Genomic DNA, 26,208 nt, shown 5'->3' with positions numbered 1-26,208 from the left:
TTATTTTCGTTCAGACTGATCATCCGTGTAGTCTTTGCCTCCATCTCGAATCTCACTCTAATACTACTTGTTGGGATGAAGAGGAGAGAATATCACAAAGACAAAATAAATAGGGTAGAAGAAAAACAATAGAAGGATGGTTATGTGGAAAAATTTGAATCGAAAAAAAAATCACGATGCCAAGCTAACAAGTCACTACTTCCAAAAGATCCAATATAAGGATAGTTACAAATAGTATCCCTTAAAAATAAGTAGAGGATAAAGATCTATCACACACAAAAGTAGATCTCTTTTTTTCTCAAGAAAAGCTCTTCACACACCCACGAAAGACCCATACAACAAAGCTTTTATATCTCCTTGAAAACAAACCTCGAAATCCTAAGCAGAATTAGCATAAACCACGTCATGATTAGTGAGTCGATTTAGTCTCAAACTGAGTCGGCTAACTTGAAACTAGGTCAGCTCATAAAATGACTGAGTCGGCTCAAATACTGTACCGTGCTAGAAGTCGAAAATACTACTTTCTGTATAATTCTATTTCTCACAGTTAGTCGACTTATCCTGAAATTGGGTCGATCCACGTTGAACTTAGTCGATCCAGTAATAGACAAAGTCAACTAAGATGCTGAGCCTGCTGACTTGAAATAGCTTTACAAATTTTCTTCCTCTTTTGAGTTTCTTCATATGACTTGGCATCAAACTCATCATTTGTTGGGTCATCCTCATTAAGGAGGGATATCGAGGGAGAGTCTTTCTCCTTGAGGATGTCCTTCCACAATGGAGATGCTCACCCTTCCACAATAGATATACTCTGTAGAATCTCGTGAAATAGATTCCAAAAAGCTCTATCTTGCATATCATGCCCACATTGTCTCCCTTCCTCCACATGTTGTCCTTTGCAAAGTAATCTCCAACATTTAAACAAGTGCTGCGTTGAAATTCAAAAAATCCAGAATCTCCAAGACCACCCTCCATCTGTCTCAACAAACCACACTCCATCTTACCAACTGAATCCCCTTGCTCCTATTTTCAACCTTTGAAAAGAATTAGCTCTAGTAGGTTCTAGCTTCAAGATCACCCAACTGAAAGCCTGGTAAAAGGATAAAGATAGGTTGGTGCTGCATTGAGTCATATTAATTTACTAGTTAATAATTGTCCTCTCCAACCTAGGACTTTTTATGTTGTCCGTAATATCCATTCAACCCGCTCTTAAGAATTTGTTGAGCTGATGGAGATCTTGTTAGGATTTGATGTCTTGATATTCGATTCATACTGAGCCCACAGCGAGGTCTGCGATGAAAAATGAAGTCCAACGAGCCCAAGATCATCCCAAACGAAGTCCGGACGGAGAAGTTACATGCGAAAGAAGATCCGAAGTGGCGGCACGGTGCACGAGGCGGTGGCGGCCGACGGGAACCGATGGAGCACCACCCGGCCTGACGAAGATGCACCCAGCGTGCAGCCGCGCACGGCCCAGCGCTTGGATGGGCCCAGCACGAACGCATGCTGCCCAGGTGCAGTCGGGCCCAGGCACGGGCGGGCCCAAGCGCGAGCGAGCCCAGCATGGGCGAGCGCGGGCGCCTAGCCTAGCGCTCGCATGGTCCACCATGGACCACGGGGCGCTGGCGATCTACGAGAGCTGCATGGACCGAAGTCGCGGTCCACGTGTGGTTCAGGGGTTTTTGTGCGCGATCCGACGGCTTCGATTGCTTCCAGTCGAGATCCAACGGTCAGGAGACTTATTTGGGTGCTCTTAGGAGTCTGTTTCCTGTTCTAACTGGGTTTTTGTGTCTTTAAAAGGCTTGATACGTGAATAGGTGGGTGTGGCTCAATTTTTTTGTGGCACGCATAGGCTTGAGCGGAGAACCCCGAATCCAGAGAGAGAGGTGATGCGCAATGCTGAGAGGAGAAGGAACAGGAAGGCTCCTGGACAACGGACAGCAGTCACTTCAGGGGTTCAGGGGGTCTTCCTAGAGAGAGAGCTTTTGTGAGGAAGAACTTTCTGTGAGGGAGAAATTAGATATACAAAGGTTGAGGGTGAGATCTTCTCTTGTAATATTTTTTTTTCTCATAGTGAAATTTGCATACCCTATGGAGGCGAGCCCTTTTTTGGCTGATCTACGTATTTTAATTATTTTCTATTTTATTTCTTCTTTCTTCCTACTGCATCGCATGGTATCGAAAAGATCCTGAGAGGCGGTATCCTGGCCAGACATCTACCAACAGATCTCAATTTTCAAGGTGAGTAGTAGAAAGGCTCCCCACCATAATATAATGATCTAAAGAGATTGGGATAAGAGAGGAATTAAAAGAATGCTTTAGCTGAATTGGAAACCCATTCGAATAACGTCGAAAATCTAGAGCTGCCTGTCATTCGCATATTGACGCCAAAATACCAAGTGTAATGGGTCCAGGACAAGACATGAGGTAAGACTATAGTCCTCATTTCTTGACATTTATGAGCCAATATATTGACTGAGCACATAAAGGCGAGAGATTTGGTTTTCCTTCCTGCGTCCTCTCCTGCAACAGATAAAGCTTTGTTGCATACCATTTAGCAATGCCAATGGTGAATGGAAAAGAGTGAGAGAAGGGCATTTTACTCCATTTGCCCAATTCCTGCCAAATGCTTTGGACTTTTAATACATTAAGAGTCTGCTTGGATGCAGGGCCCAAATTCCTATAGGATTTCATGGGTTGGATCTAGACAATCAGCTAAATAAGACTAGCTTAGGCTTATAATTATAAAAATCTATAAAATTATTAGAGTGAGCCAACCCGAATCCTATAAAGAGATAAAAAAAAAAGCCCTGGTAGCCTACTCGCATGATTCTTTGGATTCTTATAATCATAGGTCTAAACCAGTCTTATTTAGATAGTTGTCGAGCCCAACTCAAGAATTCCATAGGATTTTGAGTCTAGACATCCAAACAGGCTCTAAAATAAACCTTAATTTAGCATATTATCAGCTATCCAAAGGTTTATCTAAGGAGCTTGGATTTAACTACTCAAAGTTGTGGTGGACTTCTGTCACGCCCCGAACCCAACACCCAGGTCGGATACGTGATGGCCGCACACTCCTTAGAGCAAGCCCTAAAGAATATGCAAGACCAAATTAAAGCATTACAACCTTATCAACCATAACAATTAATTTCAATAATAATTCGTAAAACCATGCATAATTACAAATTAAATTTTTTCAATCCTCTGATCAGGTACTATGATACTCTATCTATCCATCTGCTCACCCATAAATCTAAGCCATAGCCAATCATGAACGTCCTGTATCTCTGAGAAGAAAAGAAAGATGAAAGGGTGTGAGCTTTACAGCCCAGTAAGAATTTCCATATCACACTGATATAGTAATATAGTCTGAAAATAAGGATAAGCAATAAAATATAAAATCTCATGTTCAATGTCCAGAATAATGCAAACATTCATAAATTTTCTGTCTTGTTAAAATAGATGCATCATCATATGTTAACAGGTGAAACCCCTTTTATTCAACAATTATTTCATGTCTTATCTTTCATTTCTCCTTTCATAATCACATGATTTTTAACATTTTCTTTCTGGCTCTGGACTATCCAAGTCTATACCTCAGTCACCATCCGGATCGAATCCACTTAAAAAATCTTTCAAGACTGTCCCAGGCATGAGCTCCTGATGGGCTGTCCCAGGCATGAGCTCCTGGCGGGCTGTCCCAGGCATGAGCTCCTGGCCGGCTAATCCACCTGTAAGCCAGTGGGGGCTGTCCCAGGCATAAGTTCCTAGCGGGCTGTTCCATATGACAAGGCTAGTCCATACCATATATCTCTTTCTTTTCATTTAATCATTATGTGTTGATTTCATCAAATCAATTCTGTCTTGCATTAGGATCAATTCAGATATATCATATCCATATAATCATGCCATCAATCTCTGATACATATATATTGACATAACATACTCATGCTCAAAATCAAATAACAGTATCTCAGGTATAATAAATTCATCGATCTCAAATCCGACGATACAAAACCAACGATGCAAGACCAACAGTAAAATAGCATATATATAATAGTGATCATGTACAGGGATTCTTACATTTACCGATGACTGATCCAAGCACAAAAATCAATGTTCTTCTTTGATTTATGAATTCTTTAATAAAATATTCCACTCGATATCATTTGCAGACAATCATCTCTTCATAACCCTGATTAAATATAAAAATCATATATAGAGAAAATTACCGATAATCGATCCTAATAACATAAATCGAGGATCTCTCTTAGGATTAATCAAAATTAGGATTTATCTAAGTATCTGGATCCTCCACTGATCCATAAGACTTCTAGAGAGAGAAAATCCATGAAGAGAGAAAAAATTCTAGAGAGAGAAAGTGGAGAGAGAAATCTTCGTATCCTTCAGATGAGGCAATCATGGTCGAGATCATCAGAGGTCCTATCAGGATGACTTAATATGAATCAAATGTTATAAATTTTGAATAGTATCGGACTGAGATCAGATCTACTGTACGAATTTCGGAGCAATCTGAGATCATCTTATTTTCATCTTCAAGTTTATCCTAGGGTCCATGATGCAATCAGAGAGGAAGAAAAGATCCTAGAGAGACAAAATCCGTAAAGAGAGAGAAAAGTCTAGAGAGAGAATCTAGAGAGAGAAAATATAGAGAGAGAAGGTAGAGAGAGGAGAGAGAAAAAGAGAGAGAAAGGAGAGAGAGGAAACTTCTCTCTCTTCTTCTTCTTTTTTTTATTTTATTTTATTTTTATTTTTTTCTTTCTCTTTTTCTTTTTTTTTTCTTTTTCCTTTTTCTTTTCTTTTTCTTTTTCCTTTTTCTTTTCTTTTATTTTCTTCTTCTTCTTTTCTTTTCTTCCCGCGGCCTCCCTTGGCTGAAACAGGGGAAGACCGTGAGGTCTCCCCCCTCGGTGGCTCGGGCTCCGGCGGCTTGGCCGGAGATCCGGCAACGACGGCGATGGGGTTCGGCCGGTAGCGAAGAGGAGAACGGCGGCAAAATCAAGGAAAAATTCAGAAAACAGGAGATTTCTTGTTCATGGATTTTCCGGCGATCCTGACAGCCGGCGAGGAGTCTAAAACCATGGGAAGAAAGCGAAGAGGGAGAGGAAGAAAGATTAAACCCTTACCTGAACTCCGGTGGCCTCTTCGACTTTCAATTTCCAGCGAACACGAGAAGAGGCTGCCGCGGCTTCTACGGAGAAAAGGAGAGGAATCGGGCTCGAAGATCACCGGTGGAGGGTCTTGAGAGAGGAAGAGGCTTATTTATAGGAGTCTCTAGGGCTCGGGTGATCCTAGGACTCCCCTTCCATCCGGCATTCACCGGAGATGGGAGTCTTCTTCCGGTTCTGTTTCTTTTTTTTTTTTTTTTAAATCTGGGTTATTACAACTTCTTCCCTGAAGCGACCTCGGATCTTCACACCCCAAATGAAGTCACATAGGCACTATTTGATAGCGTGAAGATTATTGATTGATCTAAGCAAGGTCAGAATTTTTATTTGCTTCAAGTCCTTGGGAAGCAAGACACATGAGGAGGCTGAAACCAAATTGTAGTCTGGACTTCTTCAGCACTTTAAGCCTCTGTGTTAAAGGCACTCGTGTTTTTCCAACTAGATATTCCATAACACAACTAGATAGGAGCTGTCAAACTGGTACCAAGGAATACCGTGCTTCCTCCACATCTCCTCTATAGACTTGCACCATTGCCTAGTGCCCAAGGATGCAAAGATGGAAATATATAAATGAAACATGTCTGATCGGTTTATCATGATCGAAATGTGTTTGCAAGCATATGAATATTTCAAAATATAGTAATTTGTGCATGGCTAAAAATTGACTTTGGAGTTGGCGTTGAAAAATTGGTTTTTGCATTCTAGTTTGACAAGGATTTGAATCTGGCCAGCGAGGCTGGTCATTGGCAAAGCATGAATTCAGAAACTAGTTTTTTTAGGAGAATCTATCATATGGTTAAATTTGATTTCGGGCTTACACCACAAGGCCAAATTTGGTTCCAAGTCTTGTCATAGACCTAATCATGTCTGTGGTCCCAAGAAATAAAAGAGGGATGGTGTAATCATATATTTAGATTTTTTATAAAATTGTTTAGCTGCTCAGAAAATTTATATTAAAAAATAGCTACTACACTTCGCGCTTCATATTTTTTGATTATTCATAAGCCAAATATGGAACTCCAATTTTGATTCCCAATTATTTTCTTTATGGACTCAGGAAGCTATCTTTATTTATTTAAGTATTTTATTTATATGCTAGGTACAACATCCAACTAGAGATGGTAGAGTTACAAGGCTGTTAGGTCATTATTTTGTTTTTGTTATCTTTAAGACGTTGAGTACCTTCGACTTTGGGTCATGAGCTATCTATTGGAAAGCTTAGGAACAAAACAGTGTTTAATTTCTCTTTAGTTGATATTAGTTTATAGAATATAATTTTTTTGGTTAATACTAGTTGTTGTGATCAAGCACCTTATATGGAAGAGAAGATTCTATTCCATATAAGCCAAACTTCTTCTTGACTTACAATTGATGTGAGACTAATAATGTCATCCTCCCACATGTGTGAAGTATTATCCACTTTGACATCTGGCCCAGGACATATAGCCTCATGATTTTGCCTTTTAAAAGGCACCTTATATGAAAAGAAGATCACATTCTATACAAGTCAGATTCTCATTTGACTTACAATCGATGTGGGACTAATCATGCCATCCCCCTACAACACTGGTTGTTAGCTATTAAACCTATTTCGGTAGATTTTAATAGATGCTTTGAATTGTTTTTGCCAATGCTTGTGACATGATCATAAGGAAATCCTTTTTGGAAGTTTAGTTGTTAGAGTAGAGAAAGGCGAGCCTTGTGTATCTTGGGGGGCTAAGCTTCATGGGATATACAGCCCTTTGTCATGTGCCCGTTTCACACTGTTAGTTTAGGATACGATAATCCAGAAATGAGTTGTATTTGATTGGGCTGCAAAAATTGGCATACTTGCCACTCGAGCCATGGAGTACCCACAAACCAGTCTAGATAAGAGCTGCATTGAGACTAGGCACTAGGGACCCCTGTTCTTCGTGACAATTTATCTAGGAGTTACCCTCCCCTGGAACACTAAAGATCAATTTATATGGTCTGTAACAGAGGAAAATGGCAAAGCAGGTTCTGATTTCTTTATTAGTGATCATAGTAGGAGATAGGTATTTCTAACCTAAGTAATAATCCTTCACAAGATAACTGTTCCATTGGTAAAGCTATGAGCATTTTGGGGATTAGTAGCATGTAAAATGGCAAATTATCTAGAAAGACCAAGAGCACCAAGATAAAAATTAGGAAATAAGCCATGTAAAACTATATCAAGCTAGATTGCGTTGAAGATTTCAAATTACTACATGGAACAGAAGCTTGCTTGGCTTTATTGCAAAGTGCGAAAAAAGAAGCTTTTTTGAAATGCGCAAGGTACTGTTTATCTCACCTACGATTCCTCTGTTGGCGAGTCCGCCTGCATGCTGCCATTGAAATCCTTTCAGTCAAGGAGTCCACATAACCATCCAAAATACTATGAATGTGCTGCCCAGTGGGATGGTATAACAATAGAGCAATACAACCCCAGAAGCCAGCCACAAATGAAGCTGCAAGTATTGCAAAGAAGATGGCATCATCCTCCACATTGCCATCATCTTTGTTTTCTTCTGCTTCAGCAGGCGCTGCTGGAATTGTGCAGGTCTTCTCCAGTGGTGGCCCATGTAATCCATTATTACCCTCATAGCTACTCACGCTAAAGGTGGCAAATTGACCTTTGAAATCTGGTGTACATCCAGATAAGTTATTGTAAGCAACAGAGAAGACCTCCAAAGACTCCAGTTGTTCCAGTTGCCAAGGTATCACACCACTCAGATGATTATGAGATAAGTCTAGTGTCTCAATCTGATTAAGGTTAGAGAAAGTTTCAGGAATAGGACCTGTAAGCTGATTAAAGGATAGATTCAGTGATATGATTCCATAAAGATTTCCAAGTTCAGGCGGGATTGTTCCTGTAAATTTATTTGCCGACAAATCAATTCCACTCAACAAAGAAAATTGATCTCTCAAGTAGGCATACGTGTTGCCTTTGGTGTTGAATGCTACTGTTATTTGCTCATCAGAATCAATGAAGAGATCTATAGATGTATTCAAAGAGGTGGAAACTGAAACCGTATATGTGGAGTGGCCAAAGAGCCCCATGTCTACAAGCCTGGATGTGTAATCAAACTCCATATTCTTGAACTGCATTTGGCTAAGGCATGATGGGATTGATCCAGAAAGGTTATTCTGTGAAAGGTCTAGCAGGTGCAAAGATCGCAGCTTGCAAAACTCAATAGGCATTGGGCCTTCTAACAGATTGCCTCGCAGAACAAGAATCTCCAAAAGCATTCCATCTCCTATCTGGTTCGGGAGTTGACCTGAGAGGCGATTATCTCTGGCATCCAATGTTATAAGTTCTGTAATATTGAAAAACATATTTGGAATTGTTCCTGTAAAAGCATTCCCAGCCAAGTTGAGATACACCAAGTATGACAAGGAGTCTCCCCAACAATCGGGCAACAATCCAGATAAGTTGTTATCGGAGATGTCCAACACACTAAGCACTGTTAGATTGCATAAATCACGAGGAATTTGGCCATGGAAGTTGTTTCCTCTTAGGTTAAGTGTATTCAGACTAGAAGCAAGCCCACCGATCTCTGGAATCATTCCTGACAATTGATTGTCATGAACATCTACTATAGCTAACTGTGGATAGTTTGATAAGTCACCTGGCAATGTTCCTGTGAACTTGTTTCCATCAAGATAAACAGTTGAAAGCGAAGGATGACTATAATTTGCACCAAAAATTTTGCCATCTAAATTGTTGTTGGTGAGCTTCAAGACAGACAATTGAGTAGCATTGGTCATCAGCAAAGTGGGCACTTCACCAGACAAATTATTACTTGATAGATCCAAGAATTGCAACTGACTTAGGTTGCCTAATGAAGAAGGTATATTTCCACTCATATGATTTGAGGATAAATCCAGAGCCATCAATTGGAGAAATATCATGCCAATGTTCTCTGGTATTGATCCAACAAGGAAATTCATGGAGAGATCAACTGCTATCATGCTTTCTCTGGGATGATTTAGCAAATGAAGTGCACCTGTCAGTGAGTTATTTCTCAAGCTGAGGTACTTTAGTTTAGTTTGATTTATGAACAGCCAGTTGGGGAAGCTTCCGATTAGTTTATTGTGAGAAAGATCGAGAATTTCTAAATTGTATTGAGAAGCAAGAAAGGATGGTGTGGCTAAGGCATTGGCGTCAAGATTACAACCTAACAGCATGAGAAGCCGCAGTTGGAAGGATGGAACAAACTTTCCACCATCAAGATGCACAGTGAGCTCCTCATTATTTGAAAGTATAACTGCTTCGAGTTTTGAAAGGTTGGCAAAAGAGAGGAATGAGACATGCCCATCAAAATTGTTGCCAGAAAGGTCAAGATACTCGAGTGAGGTAAGATTTTCGAAGATGTATGGTGGAATGTTCCCTTCCATTAAGTTATTAGAAAGGTCAAGATGTCGAAGGGAAACAAGTTTTGCTGTAGATAAAGGAAGACTTCCATTGAGCTGGTTTTCCTGGAGCTGCAACTCATGCAGATGCTGCAGGCCATCGATCACTAGGAAGACAGAACAAAAGGAGAGATTAAAAATAGTACTCCATGATATGAGAAAATCATCAGTCAAACTAACGAAAATTATACCTTGGGAAGGAAGCAAACCCGATAGAAGATTTCTATCCAAACGTAGGACATTAAGGGAGGCTAGATTTCCCAGAGTTATGGGTATCCCTCCTGTGAGCAGATTAAGTCCAAGATCAAGCACTCTAAGCTTCTGTGATGCTAGCAGGCCTGGAATAGAAACCCATAGACATAAATAAGCGAGAAAAATATTAAAGTGTTATATTCTCTGGATAAACTGTTTCTAGAGGCTTATATGTTCATACCTTCCACATTAAATCTGCCATTTAGAAAGTTGTTTCCCAATTTCAAAACTCTGAGTGAAGATAGACTTGTGAAGGAGAACGGAATATTTCCAGTGAGACCATTAGAGTTGATATCAAGAACTTCCAACTTCTTTAGTCCAGAGAAGTCTGCAAAATATAAAATTTCTAGTGAAAGAGAGATTTCATTCTATACTTAAAATTTAAATAGTAACGATAAAAAAATAGGATAAAGAATACGAATACATTCTTATTTACCAGAAAAAAAGTATGAATCGTTTCAACTCTAAACTAATTATTGGATGAATAACTAGTTTGAGGGAGAGGGTGAGTGTTACCCATGTGCTCCAAGGAGCCTACAATTCGACTTCCAGATAAGTGAAGCTGCCGAAGCTCATGAAAGGAGGAGAGAATGCTAAAATTCAATTGCCATTCGTGAAATTGATGGATATGGGTTCCATTCGGCACTGGGCCGTATTCTGAGAGGTTCGACAGAATGAGCTCAGACACTTGTCCTGTGCTGTTATTGCATCTCACTCTCTCCCAGAGGCAACAATCTCTTCCCCTTCCCCATGTAGGAGGGGAGGTGCCATGGTCGCGAAGGAGGGAAGATCTGATCTCCATCAGAGCTTGATACTCCTCTAAAGGACACCCAAAAATGCGAAAGCCATTGCTCAGGACTGCAACAAATGAAATCTGGAACAACAGTGCACACCATGAGTAGCCATTGAAGTGGTGGCAAACCTTCATTGTGGGGAGAATGCTTAATTATTTTGCTTTAACGTGGAGTTAGCCAAGCATTAAGATTTATAGGAAGCATAAAGTATGGATATGTTAAGAGTCAAGGTCGAGCCGCTCTGCCTCTATGTGTATGTATAGCCTCTTAAGGTCCCCAGTGCCGTGCTCAAGAGTCACGTGTTTGAAAAAAGTTCTCCCAAGTCTACAAACCTAATTGCTCTCGTCATTTTTCTCCCAACAAATAACGTGTACGTAACCTTCATGACCTAAATTGGACCTTTTTTTTTTTTTATAGTGCAAAAAGTTTAAGCAGAAAAGAAAGAGGAAAAGAAAAAAAGAAAAGAAACCTGAGCGAAAGGTTTTGATTGTGAGCCATTGATATTTGCAGGCTTGACAGCCCCATCTGTAATGTCTCCTTCAAGCGGGTAAAAATCAGGAGTTTTTTAATTTACTGCGGTATCAGCCTAAGAGGAGTTTATGCAATAATAAATTATTGTTGTTCTTGTTGTTATTGTGGTATATAAAAAGCCTGTTATGGTCCAACTCAACCAGTAATCATCGAACTATGTCCAAGAAAAGAAAGATACTGAAAGAAAACTAATATTTCCATGCACAAGATTCATGTGAACTATAGAATTATAAACTTTGTCAATGGAATGTTAAATGGAGATGGCACGGATTATGGAGCCATGACTCTGTGCGCACGTGGTAGTTGGTGAGAAATTTTTCCAAGCCCATAGTCCATATAGTTTTTGGAGGGAAGTGGAGACAAATGGAAGTCATTAGTCACAATTTTACCATAGTCCATATAATTGAGTAATTTCTAAATGACTTTAAAGAAGCTCAGTTAACTTGATTACCGTCTATTTCAATTAGTAGAAAGGGCTACAAATATCACCTTAATTAGTTAATTGGGTCGGAAGGCAGTTTCATGACTTTAAAGAAGAGACTTTTAGTCACCACTACCCTAATTTGGGAATATCCACTTCATTCCAGAAGGAAACGACTTCTGAATTTAGCTTTTAGTTCTCCCAGGGAACATCAGAATAATACTTCTAGACGATATCTGCCGTGTTTGTGAGAGTAGCAAATATTGTATTTATTCTCATCCTATGGTTGTCCAAGTACAGATGCTGTTCAAATGATAACAAAGCATATAACTAACTAAAGTCATGGATGAATAATGTGCTTTAGAATAAAAGCAAATTCTAGAGAAACAAACTGAACTTTGAGAATAAATACTCCTGTCTAGAAGACTAGAATGCCACTAGAACTACAAGATACTCCTGTCTGGGTCTTTCCTACGAACTAGGTTAAAAATCCATCGTAGAGCAGAATTAGGTGTCTAATAAGAATTTAAGAGGTCTCCCCTTGGGGTCATGGAAGGAGAAGGAAAGAAGAAGAGATGGAGCCCTAGTGTTAGGATTTGACGCCTCGAAATTCAGCCCACATTGAGCCCACAGCGAGGTTCGCGGCGAAAAACGGAGTCCAACGAGATCAAGATCACCCGAAATGGAGCTCGGATGGAGGAGATACGAGCTTTTAAAGTCGGCACGACATTAGAGGCGGCGGAGGACCGCCGGCGATCGGCGGCGGGCGGCAGCGGCGCGCGGGACGCGCGACCCAGGCCCGCGGCCTAGGCGGGCGCGCGGCCCAGCCTGGTGCGCGGCCCAACCTGGCGCGTGGCCCAGGCGCGCGCAGGCCCGCGCGCAGGCGCGGCCCAGGACCGCGCGCGCGTGCCGGCCCAGGCCCAGCGGCCTGCTGGCCCCTTTGCCCCGGTCCACCGTGGACCGGGCGGTCCACGGCGGGGCCTGTGGACCGCGTGGGCATTTTCCATACGTTTCTTGCGGTCCACGGCACTATTCTGTGGACCGGAGCGTGATCGGAGGGCCCGGGTAATTTCAAGTGACGATCCGACGGTTCAGGAGGTTGATTTGCTACGAACCTGAGAAAAGAGAGAGAGGCGAGAGTGCTGAGAGAGAAGGAGCAGGAGGCTCCTGGACAGCGGTTGTCAGGTTCTTCAGGGGTTCAGGGGGGTCTTCAAGAGAGAGAGAGCTTTTGTGAGGGGAACTTCTAGTGAGAGAGAATTGGGTGTACAAGGGTTGATGGTGAGGTCTCCTCTTGTAAAATTTTTTTTTCATAGTGAAGTTTGCATGCCCCGTGGAGGCGAGCCCTTTTGTGGCTGATCCACGTATTTTGATTGTTTTTCTTTTATTTTGTTTCTTCTTTCTTCCTGCTGCATCGCGTGGTACTGAAAAGATCTTGAAAAGTGGTGTCCTGACCAGACATCCACCCAACAAGCTTCCTCTATTTGGATCCCTTCTTCATATTTTAAATTACTTTTGGAGTTCCAAAGTTACAAATTCCATATGAAGTCGGCGAGTGCCTGCTGCCGTTATTTCATTAGTAATGTATCAATAAGAAGTTACCTCCAAGCTCCTGGCTGCCCTTAAATTCATGTTGCTGACTTACACCTTTCTTTTTCCTTGGCAAAATATTTAAAAATTTTGAAATTACACCCTTCTGGTAAAGTCAGCAAGACCTTGTCAGTTAATCACCACTTATGTGTAATTTAAGCTTCATCAAAGGACTTGAAAACAATTCTTCCTTGTGACACAAACTCAAGTTGCGAGCTGCAGATTTCACCATGGTTAAAATTACTTATGCCACTGATTACAAGCTACAAAGTTGATAGCTGTCTGCCGAATTACTTCATATTTAAGATATTGAGGGAAAATCCTTAATAGTTCCCTAAATAAAAGGTTGCCATGAGCAGCGCGGATTCTCTACAGTGCTCTCTAGCGTGCAGTGTATCGTGCTGGCCAATTTGAAATAAAATTATCTGAATCAGATAAATGAACTCACAATTTGAAATAAAATAGCCACCAAGCTGAGCCTTCTTTGATGGTGCTAATCATATATTGACCCCTCAAAAAGTCACAGGGATGATTTCATTGAACAGAAATTTTTAACAACTTACATGGTATGCAATGCAAGTGCAAATAATCTTATGAGATTCTGTCCTTAATTTCCCTTCTTTCAAGTGATAAACTTGTTTGTGGGGTTACCCTTGTGTGTAGACAAATGGGATCATCCAATAGTATCTAGAAATTTAGTATCAAAAGGCCTGTATAAATCCTGTGGACAAGACTGCAATCCTTGGCGCATCCTAACAACGACTGATAGAACTTTTTTCAGAAGTCCGCAGTGCACATTGGGTCATGGCTGAAACATGTCTCTGTCTTCTTCCTGTTGGCTGAACATTGGTGTATTCTTTAAATTTGCCGTTCTCTGTTATCCCTGTAAACTTTGTAAATTCGTTCCTTGTTTCTATAATAAACTGGGGGAAGCGTACTGCTACCTCCATTCCGATGAGGAAAAAGACAACAGGCCTGCTTAAATGAATCACCACTTCTACTATAAGAACTTATAGAATACTCTAGTATTATCAAATTAATAACTGCCAAGCATTTCTAGAGCAGTTCAAGTATCGCATTCTGGAAACTAAGAAACAGATCATGAAACTTGCAAATGTTTCAAGTCTATTTTGCTTCCATAAGAATAAAACTTGTTCTTCACGGCTTCTTCTTATTGGCAAATGTAGACACCATTATTAATGAGGGCCAGGACTGCAATAGAATATTGAGAGTCAGAGACCGCTATACTTAATGGAAAAAAAGTGCACCGTTTTATCGGATTAAGCTATATAATATAATTAATAATAGAATAAATATTTAATACAGTTTAATTTTTTTAAAATTTTTTAATAAAAATATTTTTATTTTATTATTAATTAAATTAAATTAAATATTTATTTTATTATTAATTACTTTATGCGGCCCAATTGGACAAAGATTTTTTCAGGGAAGGAATATAAGAATCAGACCATGGTTGCAATAAGGCTGGGGCAAAGTCAGCTAAGAAATTAATAATATGGTCCAGACATTTATTCCAAATGGTTGTCCTCGAAGACCCAGACCTTCGTACTCTTTTACTTTATTCATAGAAGTGGAAGAAGGGGAAGAAGTGTAAGAACCAGACCAAGTTAGCAATTGAGCTGGGTCAGAGTCAGCTAGGAAATAACATGGTCCAGACATTTATCTCATTTTATTTCAAATGGGTGACGTCTAAGACCCAGTCTTTTGTACCAAATAATAATAATAATAATAATAAAGAACCAGACCTGATCATGGATTAAGGAAACAGACCAAGCCACTAACTAGGTCGGGATTGGTTTAGGTTACGGGTTGCTCGGTCATTCGCAAACCCGACCATCAATCAATACATGCTACAAAAGTTAAATAATGAACATGTCCTCGATGGTTATCTATATAGCGATGAATGACCGAATTTAATTTCAGAATAGCACTTTACTTAAAATCAAATATAAACAGCCAACCATGTTCTCACACATCGTTACTTTTTTATTCTTTCTGCCCCTTTAAGATATAAAACAAATTGGGTTCCTATCCTCCCCTTCTATCAAAAAAAAAAAAAAAGTGTTATACAACAATGTTTCATATGCTAGGAATTTAAAAATTGAAGAGCATATTAATCAAATTAGTATTGTGTATGTATGTATTTAATAAATCAAGCAATATGCGCAGGTTTGGGGTTGGTTGGGAATAAAAAAACTCAATACCAAATCCGACCGGGCAATTCTAACGGGATCTAACTTAAAACGCAAATGCCCAACCCATTCATCCTGGGGTTAGTAGGCGTGCTTTTGGGTACTAGGTTTTTGGGAAACAGTGACAGCCCTGTCATTGATGGGACAGGAGCATATTAGAAATTTAAAAATATTTTAAGATTCATGTGATGATTGCATAAACCTTCTAACGAAGTCCATTTAGCATAGTTGGGTTGAAAGATTAAATTGTAATGGCAAGATAATTTGGAGTTTGAAACCTTTTAAAGATGGGTATCACTGTCACAGTACCTTATGAGTAAACGTGAGATAATTTTGCTATATTTTTCTTTTTTTTTCTTTTGTTTTGACTAGATTTAGTTATTTTCAGGGTCCATTTTGACGTGGCAAAGTCTGGAATGGCAAATTGGGTTGGCGGAAATGGAAGGGCATTTGTCCAGGTTGAAGAGTAAATGCTACCCTGGTAGCATCATCTAACCCTGCGACCTCTCATAATGAAGCCTGTGCTTGTTTGTCCATTGGTTAGCAGGCAAACTGTGTTGGAAAAGATGTCCGTAATAATGTTTTCATTCTGACAGTGCTGTTCTGGTGACTGGTGGACGCAGTTGGTGGGAAGAATATGTTGCTCATGTGGATTGTGACACCAGATTGTCATTTTCATTTTCACTTGCCGTAATCTGAATTCGTCAAAGTGTCCCTTAGAAACTTCAGATAACTTAAATCGTAGGATTTTTGGATACCCGAGAATTCAGGTGGTGTTTGAATATTTAAATTTTATTTTTAAAATAGAAATATAATTTTTTGAAGAATAACTATCCATTTCTGTTATTTTAGATTCCTATTTGATTGTAAATCTGATATTTCTTTTTTATTTCAGTATAATTAATACAATTAGTGAAGGATTTGAGAATAATATGATCAAGAATGACTTAAAATTATCAATTCCATAGTCCATCATAAAATTGATATTCTAGAATTATAAAAAATTGATCAGGATTACTAAAAAAGAATGGTCCACCATTTTTTTCATCTGTTTGAGAGAATAAGATGGAATAAGTCGTCATTCCATCCAGAATCATCCAATCAAACACCACCTTAGAAATTCGAGACGACTCTTTTGTAATCGCCATCACAACTGCTAGAAGTTGTCCATCATTAATATTTGAAGGCTATGTACATAACAAATCTATGCAATGACAGGTAGCCTATTTTGAGTTGTGTTTCATTTACCTTGAGGAGTTCTTCATATTTCTTACATTTTTCCTTTCATAGTAGATGCTATAAGAAATGAGTGTTTAACAGAAATTATATATGTTTGTGTTATCTCCTCTTATCTCTTTACTTCCATCATGGTATCAATTTGGTATCCAAGCTGTGGGTTCTTGACGCAATGTAAGAGGATGTTTGGTTGGAAAAAATGGGGGTTTGGAATCGAAATCGGAATGGGTGACTCCCATTCCAACTGTTTGGTTGGGAGGAGTCCCATTCCGATTCCGATTCCAGAATGGAATGGGAATGGGTCAATCTATATAGAACTCAATCCTTACTCTCCTTCATGGATTCAATTTTTTATTCTAATTCCAATTCTGATTCCGATTCCGATCACGAACCAAATGCTTTGGCTTTTGGGAGATTTGACCATTCCGATTCCGATTCCAAATCATTTCGATTTTCATTTTCATTTTGATTTCGGTTGCGAACCAAACGCCCCATAAGAATAGACCAAATGGAGATGACACCTGATTTCACGAGCGCAACTTGTGGGAATTCATAATCGATGACTTAGTGGAGAGAGGTGCAATTTTTAGAAGAGCAATGTGGTCATAACAATGATCTGAGGTACGATGAATCTCGTTATGACTTAGAGCATCATATCTCAAATAACACGATAAAGGGGAGGGAGGCTATCCCCTCTCATCATGCTTGCTGTCGAGCATCCAGTGAACAGGCTTCTCTCTATCTCCATCATGGATTTCTACGAGAATTTGACATCCAAGTTTACATGCCAGAATTTGAAGGATCGATCCAAGTGAATGAATTCATAGATTTGGCTGGTCTTTGGATACAAGATGTGCCACACCACCAGAAAGTTAAACTTGTGACCGTCAAAATCCATAATGCTTCCATTTGGTAGGAGCAACTCAAAAATATTTGGTAAGCATCAGAATCCAAGCCCACGATTGAATCTTGGGAGATGATGAAATAAGAACTCAAGAAACAATTTGTAGAGAATTATCCACGAGATTCATTCCTTAAGCTCCATGATTAATGAGAGAGAATTATTTCATAGATGAGTATATGGAACAGTTCGAAAATCTCATAATGCGGTGTGGCAATTATGAAATGGAGGAGCAAACTGTTGCTCACTACTTTGGTGGGCTTCGATGGGACATATCTGTAGTTGTTCCACTCCACCCATGTTGAAGAAGATCCTTAGCTCCATAACAAACTCATGGCAAATTGTGATGCCATCATTTATGGTGGAAGTTGTGAGAATATTATCTCTAGAAAAATAGCCAACAAATAGCAACTAACAATAAAAATTCCATGTTAGAAACACCATTGAAATAAAAATTTGTTCTTCTCTTAATCACAGAAACAAAAGAGGGGAAAGAAATCAAATGTAAACCATAACAAGCTTGATCACAATGCATGACTAGACTCTATAAATTGCAGAAAAGGAAGGGGGATCAAAAAATTATGAAAAACATTTTAACATGGCTCTGGCTTCAACTTCTGTATGGTCATTCAAGTCCATTTGATCAGGACTAGAATAGCATCTATCAATTGAAAACATATCAGTGTTTTAAATGTTTATATGTGCTTTCCATCTGCAAGTAGGCATCCAAGGAGCTAATGGAGGAAGGAGCAGAAGGATGAGGAGTCCTACCGGGCTCAAAGGATGCGGTTTTTAGTTTCAAAGGTGACAAGAGCCGAGGTCCGGATGGCTTCTCTATGTATTTCTTCCAGCACTTCTGGGATTTGGTGAAGGGGGACATTCTCTCTCTCTTTCAGCAACTTTTTGACTAGAATCTGGATTTGGATGGATTGAATTGTGCCATCTTGACACTTATCCCCAAGAAAGAAGCGGCAAGGTCTGCCTCCTTTTAGACCCACAAGTTTGATTCATAGCTACATCAAAATCATCTCAAAAGTCATGGCAAACATCTACAACCATTTCTTGTTGAACTCATCAACCTCGCTCAAACAGCTTATATCAAAGGTAGGAGCATCATGGATAACTTTCTTTGCACAAATGAGATTTTGCACCATGCTAGGAAGTCAGGCACTAAAGATCTGGTCTGTAAATTGGATTTCATGAAAGCTTTTGACAGGTTCAATCCTTTCTTGTCAATCTGCTTGCTCAGAGGGGTTTTCCTCCTAGATGGACCTATTGGGTCTCGAACATCCTTCTCTCTTGCAAGATCACAGTATCTATTAACAAGGATATCGGTAATTGGATCTGATGCAAACGAGGGCTCAAACAAGGAGATCCTCTCTCTTCCTTCCTCTTCATTCTTGCTGTGGACCCACTTAGCCAAATGCTTAATGCCGCCGCCTCAGCATCCATGTATGAAGGGTTAGGGAACCCTTTGATTTGCGGGGCCACAAAGATCCTTCAGTATGCTAATGATACCTTAGTGTTCCTCAAAACCGAAAAGAACTACTGCACTGTGTTGAAGACCATCTTATTCAGTTTTTAGCTATTCTCTAGATTGTCCATAAACTTTCAAAAGAGCTCAATTTCTTACATTGGTAGTAGCTGGACATTGGCGCAACTTGCGCTAAGTGCCCTTCGGTTGCACCACCTTTTAAATACTTTGTGTTCCCTCTCAGTGGTGTCAAGCCTTCAAAGTCAGATTGGCTCCTTGTTCAAAGAATTGAGAATAGGCTTACCTCTTGGAAAAGCAGATATCTCTCTTTTGGCGGTCGGCTCACTCTCATTAATTCTATTATCACTTCTATCCCTCTCTACCATATGTCAGTTTTCAAGCTCCCTGCTTGGGTCATCAAAAGAAGATAAGTGCCGAAGATCATTCTTATGGATGGGTTCCTGTAAATCTAATAGCTTATCTTGCGAAGTCAATTGGAAGAATGTGTGCATGCAGAGGAAGGAAGGTGGGCTAGGGGTTAAAGACATAGTTCTTTTCAACAATCCCCTTTTAGCTAAGTGGGGGTGGAGGTTCCTTCCCAAGGATTCAGGTATTTGGAAGAGTCAAATTGATTTTGCCTATCTTAGGAATTGGTCAAGCTCTCATCCAGTTGGAAGCCAACAAGGAGATGGTTTAATTTTTGGAAAGATCGATGTAATCAATGTACTTCCTGCTTTTTGGAATCGAATCCAATTCATTATCGGAAATAGGCAGCAAACTTTGTTTTGGAAGCACGGTTGGCTTTGCAATGCACCACTTGAGCTGATTTTCTCTACTTCATTCTGGAAGCTCAACTAAAAACGGCTCGGTTGCAGATTTCTATAACTCAAGAGCCCAGAATTGGAGATTCAGACCTTCATCAGTCAAACTCTGGTGAAGTACAACCTCACGTAAACAGTAGTACTCTTGCTTGCAGCTCTAAGAATTTGGGTGGGTGGAGAATCTTAGAAGGTTACGTGCAGCTCTAAGAATTGGGGCATCAAGTAAGAGGATTGCCAACAAGAAAATCAAGGATAAGCTTCTTCACAACATTGATATCTTAGATAAGAAGGAACTTTGTGATTTAACAGCTTCGGAGATCAGAATTCGAAACACCTTGCGTCTTTCACTACATGATATCTATGAAAAAGAGTTGTATTGGTGCCAGAGATCGCGAATAAATTGTCTCAAGGAAGGGGATAAAAATACTGCATTCTTCCATTGGTTGGCTTCGGGCAGAAAGAGGAGAAACACTATTACATCCCTGCTTGTTGATGGTGTTGAGCACTCTGATCACGAGGATATCTCTGGGCATCTGCATGCATTCTTTAGTGATCTCGTTGGGCGCTCAGAGGAACCAATCATTTCTTTTCTTATTGAACCTTTCTCCCTGGGCGAAATTCATAAAGCTGTCTTCGCTCTCGGCGGATCCAAAGCTCCGGGACCCTGATGGCTTCCCATTTCTTTTCTCCCAAAGATATTGGAGCCTAATCGAAGATGATCTGTTGGTCGTGTTAGAGAGGAGTTTCACAAAGGATCGTGAGACCTATCTCGCATCAACTTTGCATTCATTATGCTCATACCCAAGAAAGATAGCTTGCTCTCCCCTAGGGAATTTCAACCCATAAGCTTACTTAATAGTTTATATAAAGTCATCAAAAAAATTCTTCCAACGAGACTGGCTAAGTTTCTACTATTGTTAATTGAAGACACCCAGTCTGCTTTCATCAAAGGGAGGTCTATTATTGAAAATTTTCTCTCAGTACATGAAATGGTTGCTTATTGTACTAGAACTAGATGCAGAGTATTGTGCAAGCTGGACTTTGGAAAAGCTTTTGACAAAGTAAATTGGAAATTTCTTGATGATGTTCTGCGGGCAAGAGGCTTCCCTCCGAAATGGGTCGCTTGGATTGAGGCATTGATTTCTTCCTCTTCAATAGCAGTGCTACTAAATGGCTCACCAGGCAAATGGGTCAAGTGTAGGCAAGGGTTGAGATAGGGAGACCCTCTTTCTCCAACTCTGTTCATTGTAGTGATTGATGTTCTTTCTAGAATTCTTAAGCAAGTAGGCTTGAAGGGCATCATTGAAGGCATTGGGACCAAACTTGTCATGCCCCGAACCAGTATTCGGGTTGGATATGTGATGGCCGTATATTCCTCAGAGTAAAATCTTAAAGAATATACAAGGTCTTAAAATTGATTACAACCTCAAGATCCTATAAACACTATTTATCTTAATTCATAATAAATATCCTACATCCATACATAAGGATGATCTAATTTATAATAATTGATGAAGCCTGCACAATTATAAATTAGATTCCTTCAGTCATCCAATCAGACATGAATGATGCTCTAACTATCCATCTGTTTACCTATGAGTCCAGATCATAGCTAATAATGAGCATTTTGCAATTCTGAAAAGAAAAGAGAAATAGAGAGGGATGAGCTTTATAGTCCAGTAAGAATTGACACACACCAACATTAATATAATAATAATAAATAAATAAATAACAATGACTGTTACCCATATCAATCACATACCAAAAGATACCATGATTCATAAAATATATATAGCAAATATATCTTTTTGTGCAATAAATCACATCATTCAATTATCTCAAACCAACATACATCGGATTCAATTATACCAAAATGCTCGGCTCTGGACTACTACAACCATATTTTCAGTTCATGGCAAGGCATCACTACCATGGCTAGTTTTTTGGATTATCACAATCATGTTTCCAACTTGTGGCGAGCACCAATACCATGGCTAGTCTTGTGGACTACCACAACTACGTTTCTAGTCCATGGTGGGGCACTAATACCATGACTAGCTCAAAGGACCACAAATACTCAAACCCCAACTACCACAACCATATTTACAGCCGATGGCGAGACACTAATAGTGGCTAGTTTGGGAGACTACAAGTGTTCAACTCTGAACAACCACAGCCATGTTTATAGCCTATGGTAGGACATCAATATCATGGCTAATCTTGTGGACTACCACAACCACATTTTTAGCCTGTGGCAAGGCACCAATAATGTGGCTAGCCCAGAGCATCACAATCCACAACCCCACATATAGTCACATAGCTCAATCATAGGCTTGTTAGATATTATAATTCAAAATTTTATTCTTTTATAAAATTCGATGCACAAGATTGCCAAAATCCATCAAAGTTAGGATCAGTGATATATCATACATAACTTTATGCAAAATCATATATATACTTAATAAATAAGTATATAGCATGTAACTATGAAAACCACATAAATCAAATCACCAATGCTCCAAATAATTTTTATATAAATAAGTGAATAATGTCCAAAAATTCTTACCTCTACTATCATCAAACTGAACTCTCCAGATTTAGAATTCGATGTCAAGAATCCTATTCGATATCCTCTTATCCCAAAAATTATTCTTCTACAAATCTCAAATTCACATTAAAATAAAATTTATGGTGTAGGGAATATCTGTCTAGAACCCTCTATCGAGTTCACTAGAGTCCACGGATGAGTCTCTTAGATCCTTTTCTTCATGGATTCCCAATTCATCTAAGAGAAAATAAACAAGCCCCCAAAATTTTCCATCTAAAATTTTTCTAATCCATCTCAAAGAGAGAAAATAAATAAATGATTAACTAGTTAATTAATTAATTAATAGAAACTAGAAAAGAGAGAGAGAAGAACCCTCTCTTCTTCTCTTTTTCCCTACAAAATAGGGGTTCTCCCCATTCTCCCTCGCCCACGCATGCCCACGGAAGATCGGGGCCGGCCACCCATGGTGGCTCCCAAAGGCGGCGAAGCCACGCCCATGACAACAACCCCAAGGATGGCTGCTGCTGGCGATGGCAGGTGGAACCAAAAAGAAAATATGTGCTGCCCGCTGGGAATCCAGCAATTTGCTAGCTCCAAATGGTAGGAGAAAACTCGGAAAGAAAAGGAGAAGGGCTAAGACCTCTTACCAGGGTCCGACAAGGCCTCACGATGGGATTCTGGCGAGCTCTTTCTGGTAGCAACCCACAAAAAGATCCCTAGAAATCTTGAATGATCCATCGCTATTTCTGAAGAGTTCGGTAGTGGATTCCAAGGAGAGCGGATCACCTATTTATAGGCATGATTAGGGTCATATTAATCCGACTTTTAGTGGGTTTTGTTCTTGATTTTTAAGGGAATTTGGGAGACAAGAATCCTAGTCAGAATTCTCTTCATCCCCCTTTCATGTATTCTCTTTTTTTTTTCCATCTTGCTTTAAGATGCATGTAGGTTAAAAATAAAAATATGGGTTCTTACATTCTCTCCCCTTGAAATAATTTCATTCTCAAAATTAAGTTGCTTGAGGCACAAACTCTAAAATTACATATCCATCATGTCATCCTCCATGTTCTAATAGCCTATCTTATATAGTACTTGTTTTACAAGACCTCGATATAACAAAATTGTGTGATATATCAAACTCATTCTTTTCACATCGATTTCTCAACTTTTTCAAAGAATAGTAACATTTTGATGTTGTATTAGAATATCCAAATTCTTTGTCCATTGCATTGATTAATTAATTTCATAGAGAAATTATAATCGACTCAAACTATCTTTAATAGAAAGTAAAGAAAGCCCGAGCATTAGATACTCTTTATAATCACAGACTTCTTTCTTCTTTTAACCTTCCAATAATTTAATGACTAGACTTCCATCTTAGGAAAACCTTAACCTTCTACATTAGTTCGAGTAGCAATATTAAATCTTGAAAAATGATATCTATGTCAAGACGTTCTAGGTTTGAGGCTAACCAAAAAACTATCAAGCTGTTAACAACAAACTTGAGATATTTAGGATTCTTCTTGGCATTATCTACAACAAAATAACCTATTGGCCAAAAAAAGTTGCATGGCCATATTCAAATTAGAATCAGTAGCATCCTTTCATTATCAATAAAATCCTTTCTTACTTGAAAACTAATGTCCTCAATTATAATACCTTTTGAATCAAAGTATTAATATTTCTAATCATCTCAAACCACCACACTTTCACTACGTACTCTGATCTAAATTTATCAAATCTTCTAGGCTTATCGAATGAGTCCTGACAAGGATACTATTTTACATCAGAATCTAAAAAGATTCAATCTTACAAATTTTTAGATAGAACTAGAGCAAAACTTTGAGTTTCTTTATTCTTACTATGCCTCAAATATGTCACATCAAGATTAAACATTGATCCAATTTTTATATTTGAAATCAATGCATAAGCTTTCATCACTTATCTAGAATCCAATATCTCTAGAATTAATTTGGAGTGAGTTAACCTAGATTTACCTGACAATCAATTAGATAATTTCAAACCAACTTTTTCTTGTAAAAAAAATATTAACTCCAACTCCAACAAATTAGAAGACCTTAAGGTCACATCCTTATAAGTAGAATCAACTCAATTATTTCTTCTAGAGCTTCTTTCATCACGACCCTTAGCATCAACCGACATGAAGTTTTGTCTCTTATATGTTAAACTCTTAAAAATCTTCTAAAAATTTAACAATAGTAAGATATCTTAGATCAACTCAGAAATCTAGCTTTGCCTTCAAATAATTAACACACCCCACTATCTCCAACACACATAATGAAGATTAAGTAATCCAATCCAAGTATAGTAATACAATTTATTAAATATTCTACCAAAATATGTACATCATACTTTGACAATAAAATCCAATCCTTCGATAGAACCCAAATATATTTTTCATTTACATGTGAGTTTCATATATGATTCTCCTGTAGGTTCAATGCTCAAAAAAAAATATTCATCTCTTGTATGATGCAATGCTTGCTTAGACCACATCCTAATCAACTTCCTTCTAATAAATTCAAAATTGTAATGATCAAATAGCTAATATCAAAATTAGAAAAATCACCATAATCTTCATCCATATCCTGTTTAGAATTCTAAAATTATTTAAATAATAATTGAACAAGCATACTTAATACAACATATCAATATATCCTACTTTATTATAGGGTCAACACTCTCGTACTTAGGTCAAACCCTACTTATTAAAATCCAAGACATAACTCATCGGTTCTATTATATGCATCATATGTTACTTATATATAAAATTCATCGCAATACCCAGTGATCCAAAATCTAAATTTTGAATCTTTCTTCTATGTCTATCATGTCCTTAGTGATTATAACATTAAGTTTCGATATCGTTTTATCGCATCTTTAATGATCATAACCTTATACTTAAATATCTCTTAAGTCACGGTCGCTAGAGATCATAGCCTTAAGCTCTATTACCACTTTATCAAATCCTATTGATTATAATCCTAAGTTTTGATATCACTTGTGTTAGAGTCCCTAATAATCTTAAACCTAAGCTCTGATACCAGGTGCTAGGTTCGGGGCATAACAAAACTTGCCTTTTTCAATTTGAGAAGCCTTCACTTTGGTGGTGATACCCTATTGTTCTATGCTGGCAAGAAGGAGAGGGTTATAGCCATCAAAGTAATTCTTCTTGGGTTCGAACAATCCTCTGGACTTTGCATCAATTTTCAAAAAAGTTCCACCATAAGTATGAATATGGAAGATAATGAAGCCAAGCTCCTAGCAACCCTACTCAATTGCACAAGATATTCATTTCCATTCACTTATTTGGGCCTTCGTCTCAATGATAGAAAAATCCCCAAACATTGCTGGTTGCCCCTTATTGAGAGAATTACTTCTAGACTTGCATCTTGGAAAGGGAGACTTCTTAGCTTTGGGGGCTGAGTTACTTTGATTAACTTGGTGTTGACTGCTCTACCATCATACTTCATGTCCGTCCTCAAGTTACTCAGATGGGTGGTAAATAGAATTGACCAACTTAGAAAATCATTTTTGTGAAAAGGGAATGACTCTGTATCTAGCTTTAACTGTCCTGTGAATTGGGAGGAGATGTGCCAAGAAAAGAAGGAAGGTGGTTGGGGCATCAGGAACATTAGATATCTCAATGCGGCATTGTTGGCAAAGTGGGCTTGGAAGCTTGTCAAAGGTCCAGAAGCATCTTACAGAAAAATCAGATTACTAATGCTTATTACTCAAAAAGGAAGTTTGGCTTCAGAGTAAGAAGAACATTCACATCAATCTCATCAGTTTGGAGGGATATTAGCA

At 38.9% G+C, this 26,208-nt stretch overlaps 1 protein-coding gene across 1 annotated transcript; it reads right to left on the bottom strand.

The window, feature by feature from the left end:
• Positions 1-4,841: 4,841 nt before the first annotated feature.
• Positions 4,842-10,629, bottom strand: LOC105033800 (uncharacterized). The gene is made up of 3 exons (XM_073251339.1): positions 10,036-10,629; positions 9,794-9,940; positions 4,842-9,709 (listed from the first exon to the last, which is right to left on the bottom strand). Exon 3 carries the CDS (start codon positions 9,585-9,587, stop codon positions 7,497-7,499), a length of 2,091 nt encoding a protein of 696 aa, XP_073107440.1. The 5' UTR covers positions 9,588-9,709; positions 9,794-9,940; positions 10,036-10,629; the 3' UTR covers positions 4,842-7,496.
• Between the last annotated feature and the right edge of the window lie 15,579 nt (positions 10,630-26,208).

The sequence above is a fragment of the Elaeis guineensis genome, chromosome 1, assembly GCF_000442705.2.
Source record: "Elaeis guineensis isolate ETL-2024a chromosome 1, EG11, whole genome shotgun sequence".
NCBI lineage: Eukaryota > Viridiplantae > Streptophyta > Magnoliopsida > Arecales > Arecaceae > Elaeis > Elaeis guineensis.
The sequence above is the reverse complement of the archived record's forward strand: the minus strand, read 5'-3'. Positions and strand labels throughout refer to the sequence as shown.

What these genes read in the sequence shown, in the direction of transcription:
- LOC105033800 (XM_073251339.1), bottom strand. Translation starts at nt 9,587, where the DNA reads ATGGAAGGGAACATTCCACCATACATCTTCGAAAATCTTACCTCACTC.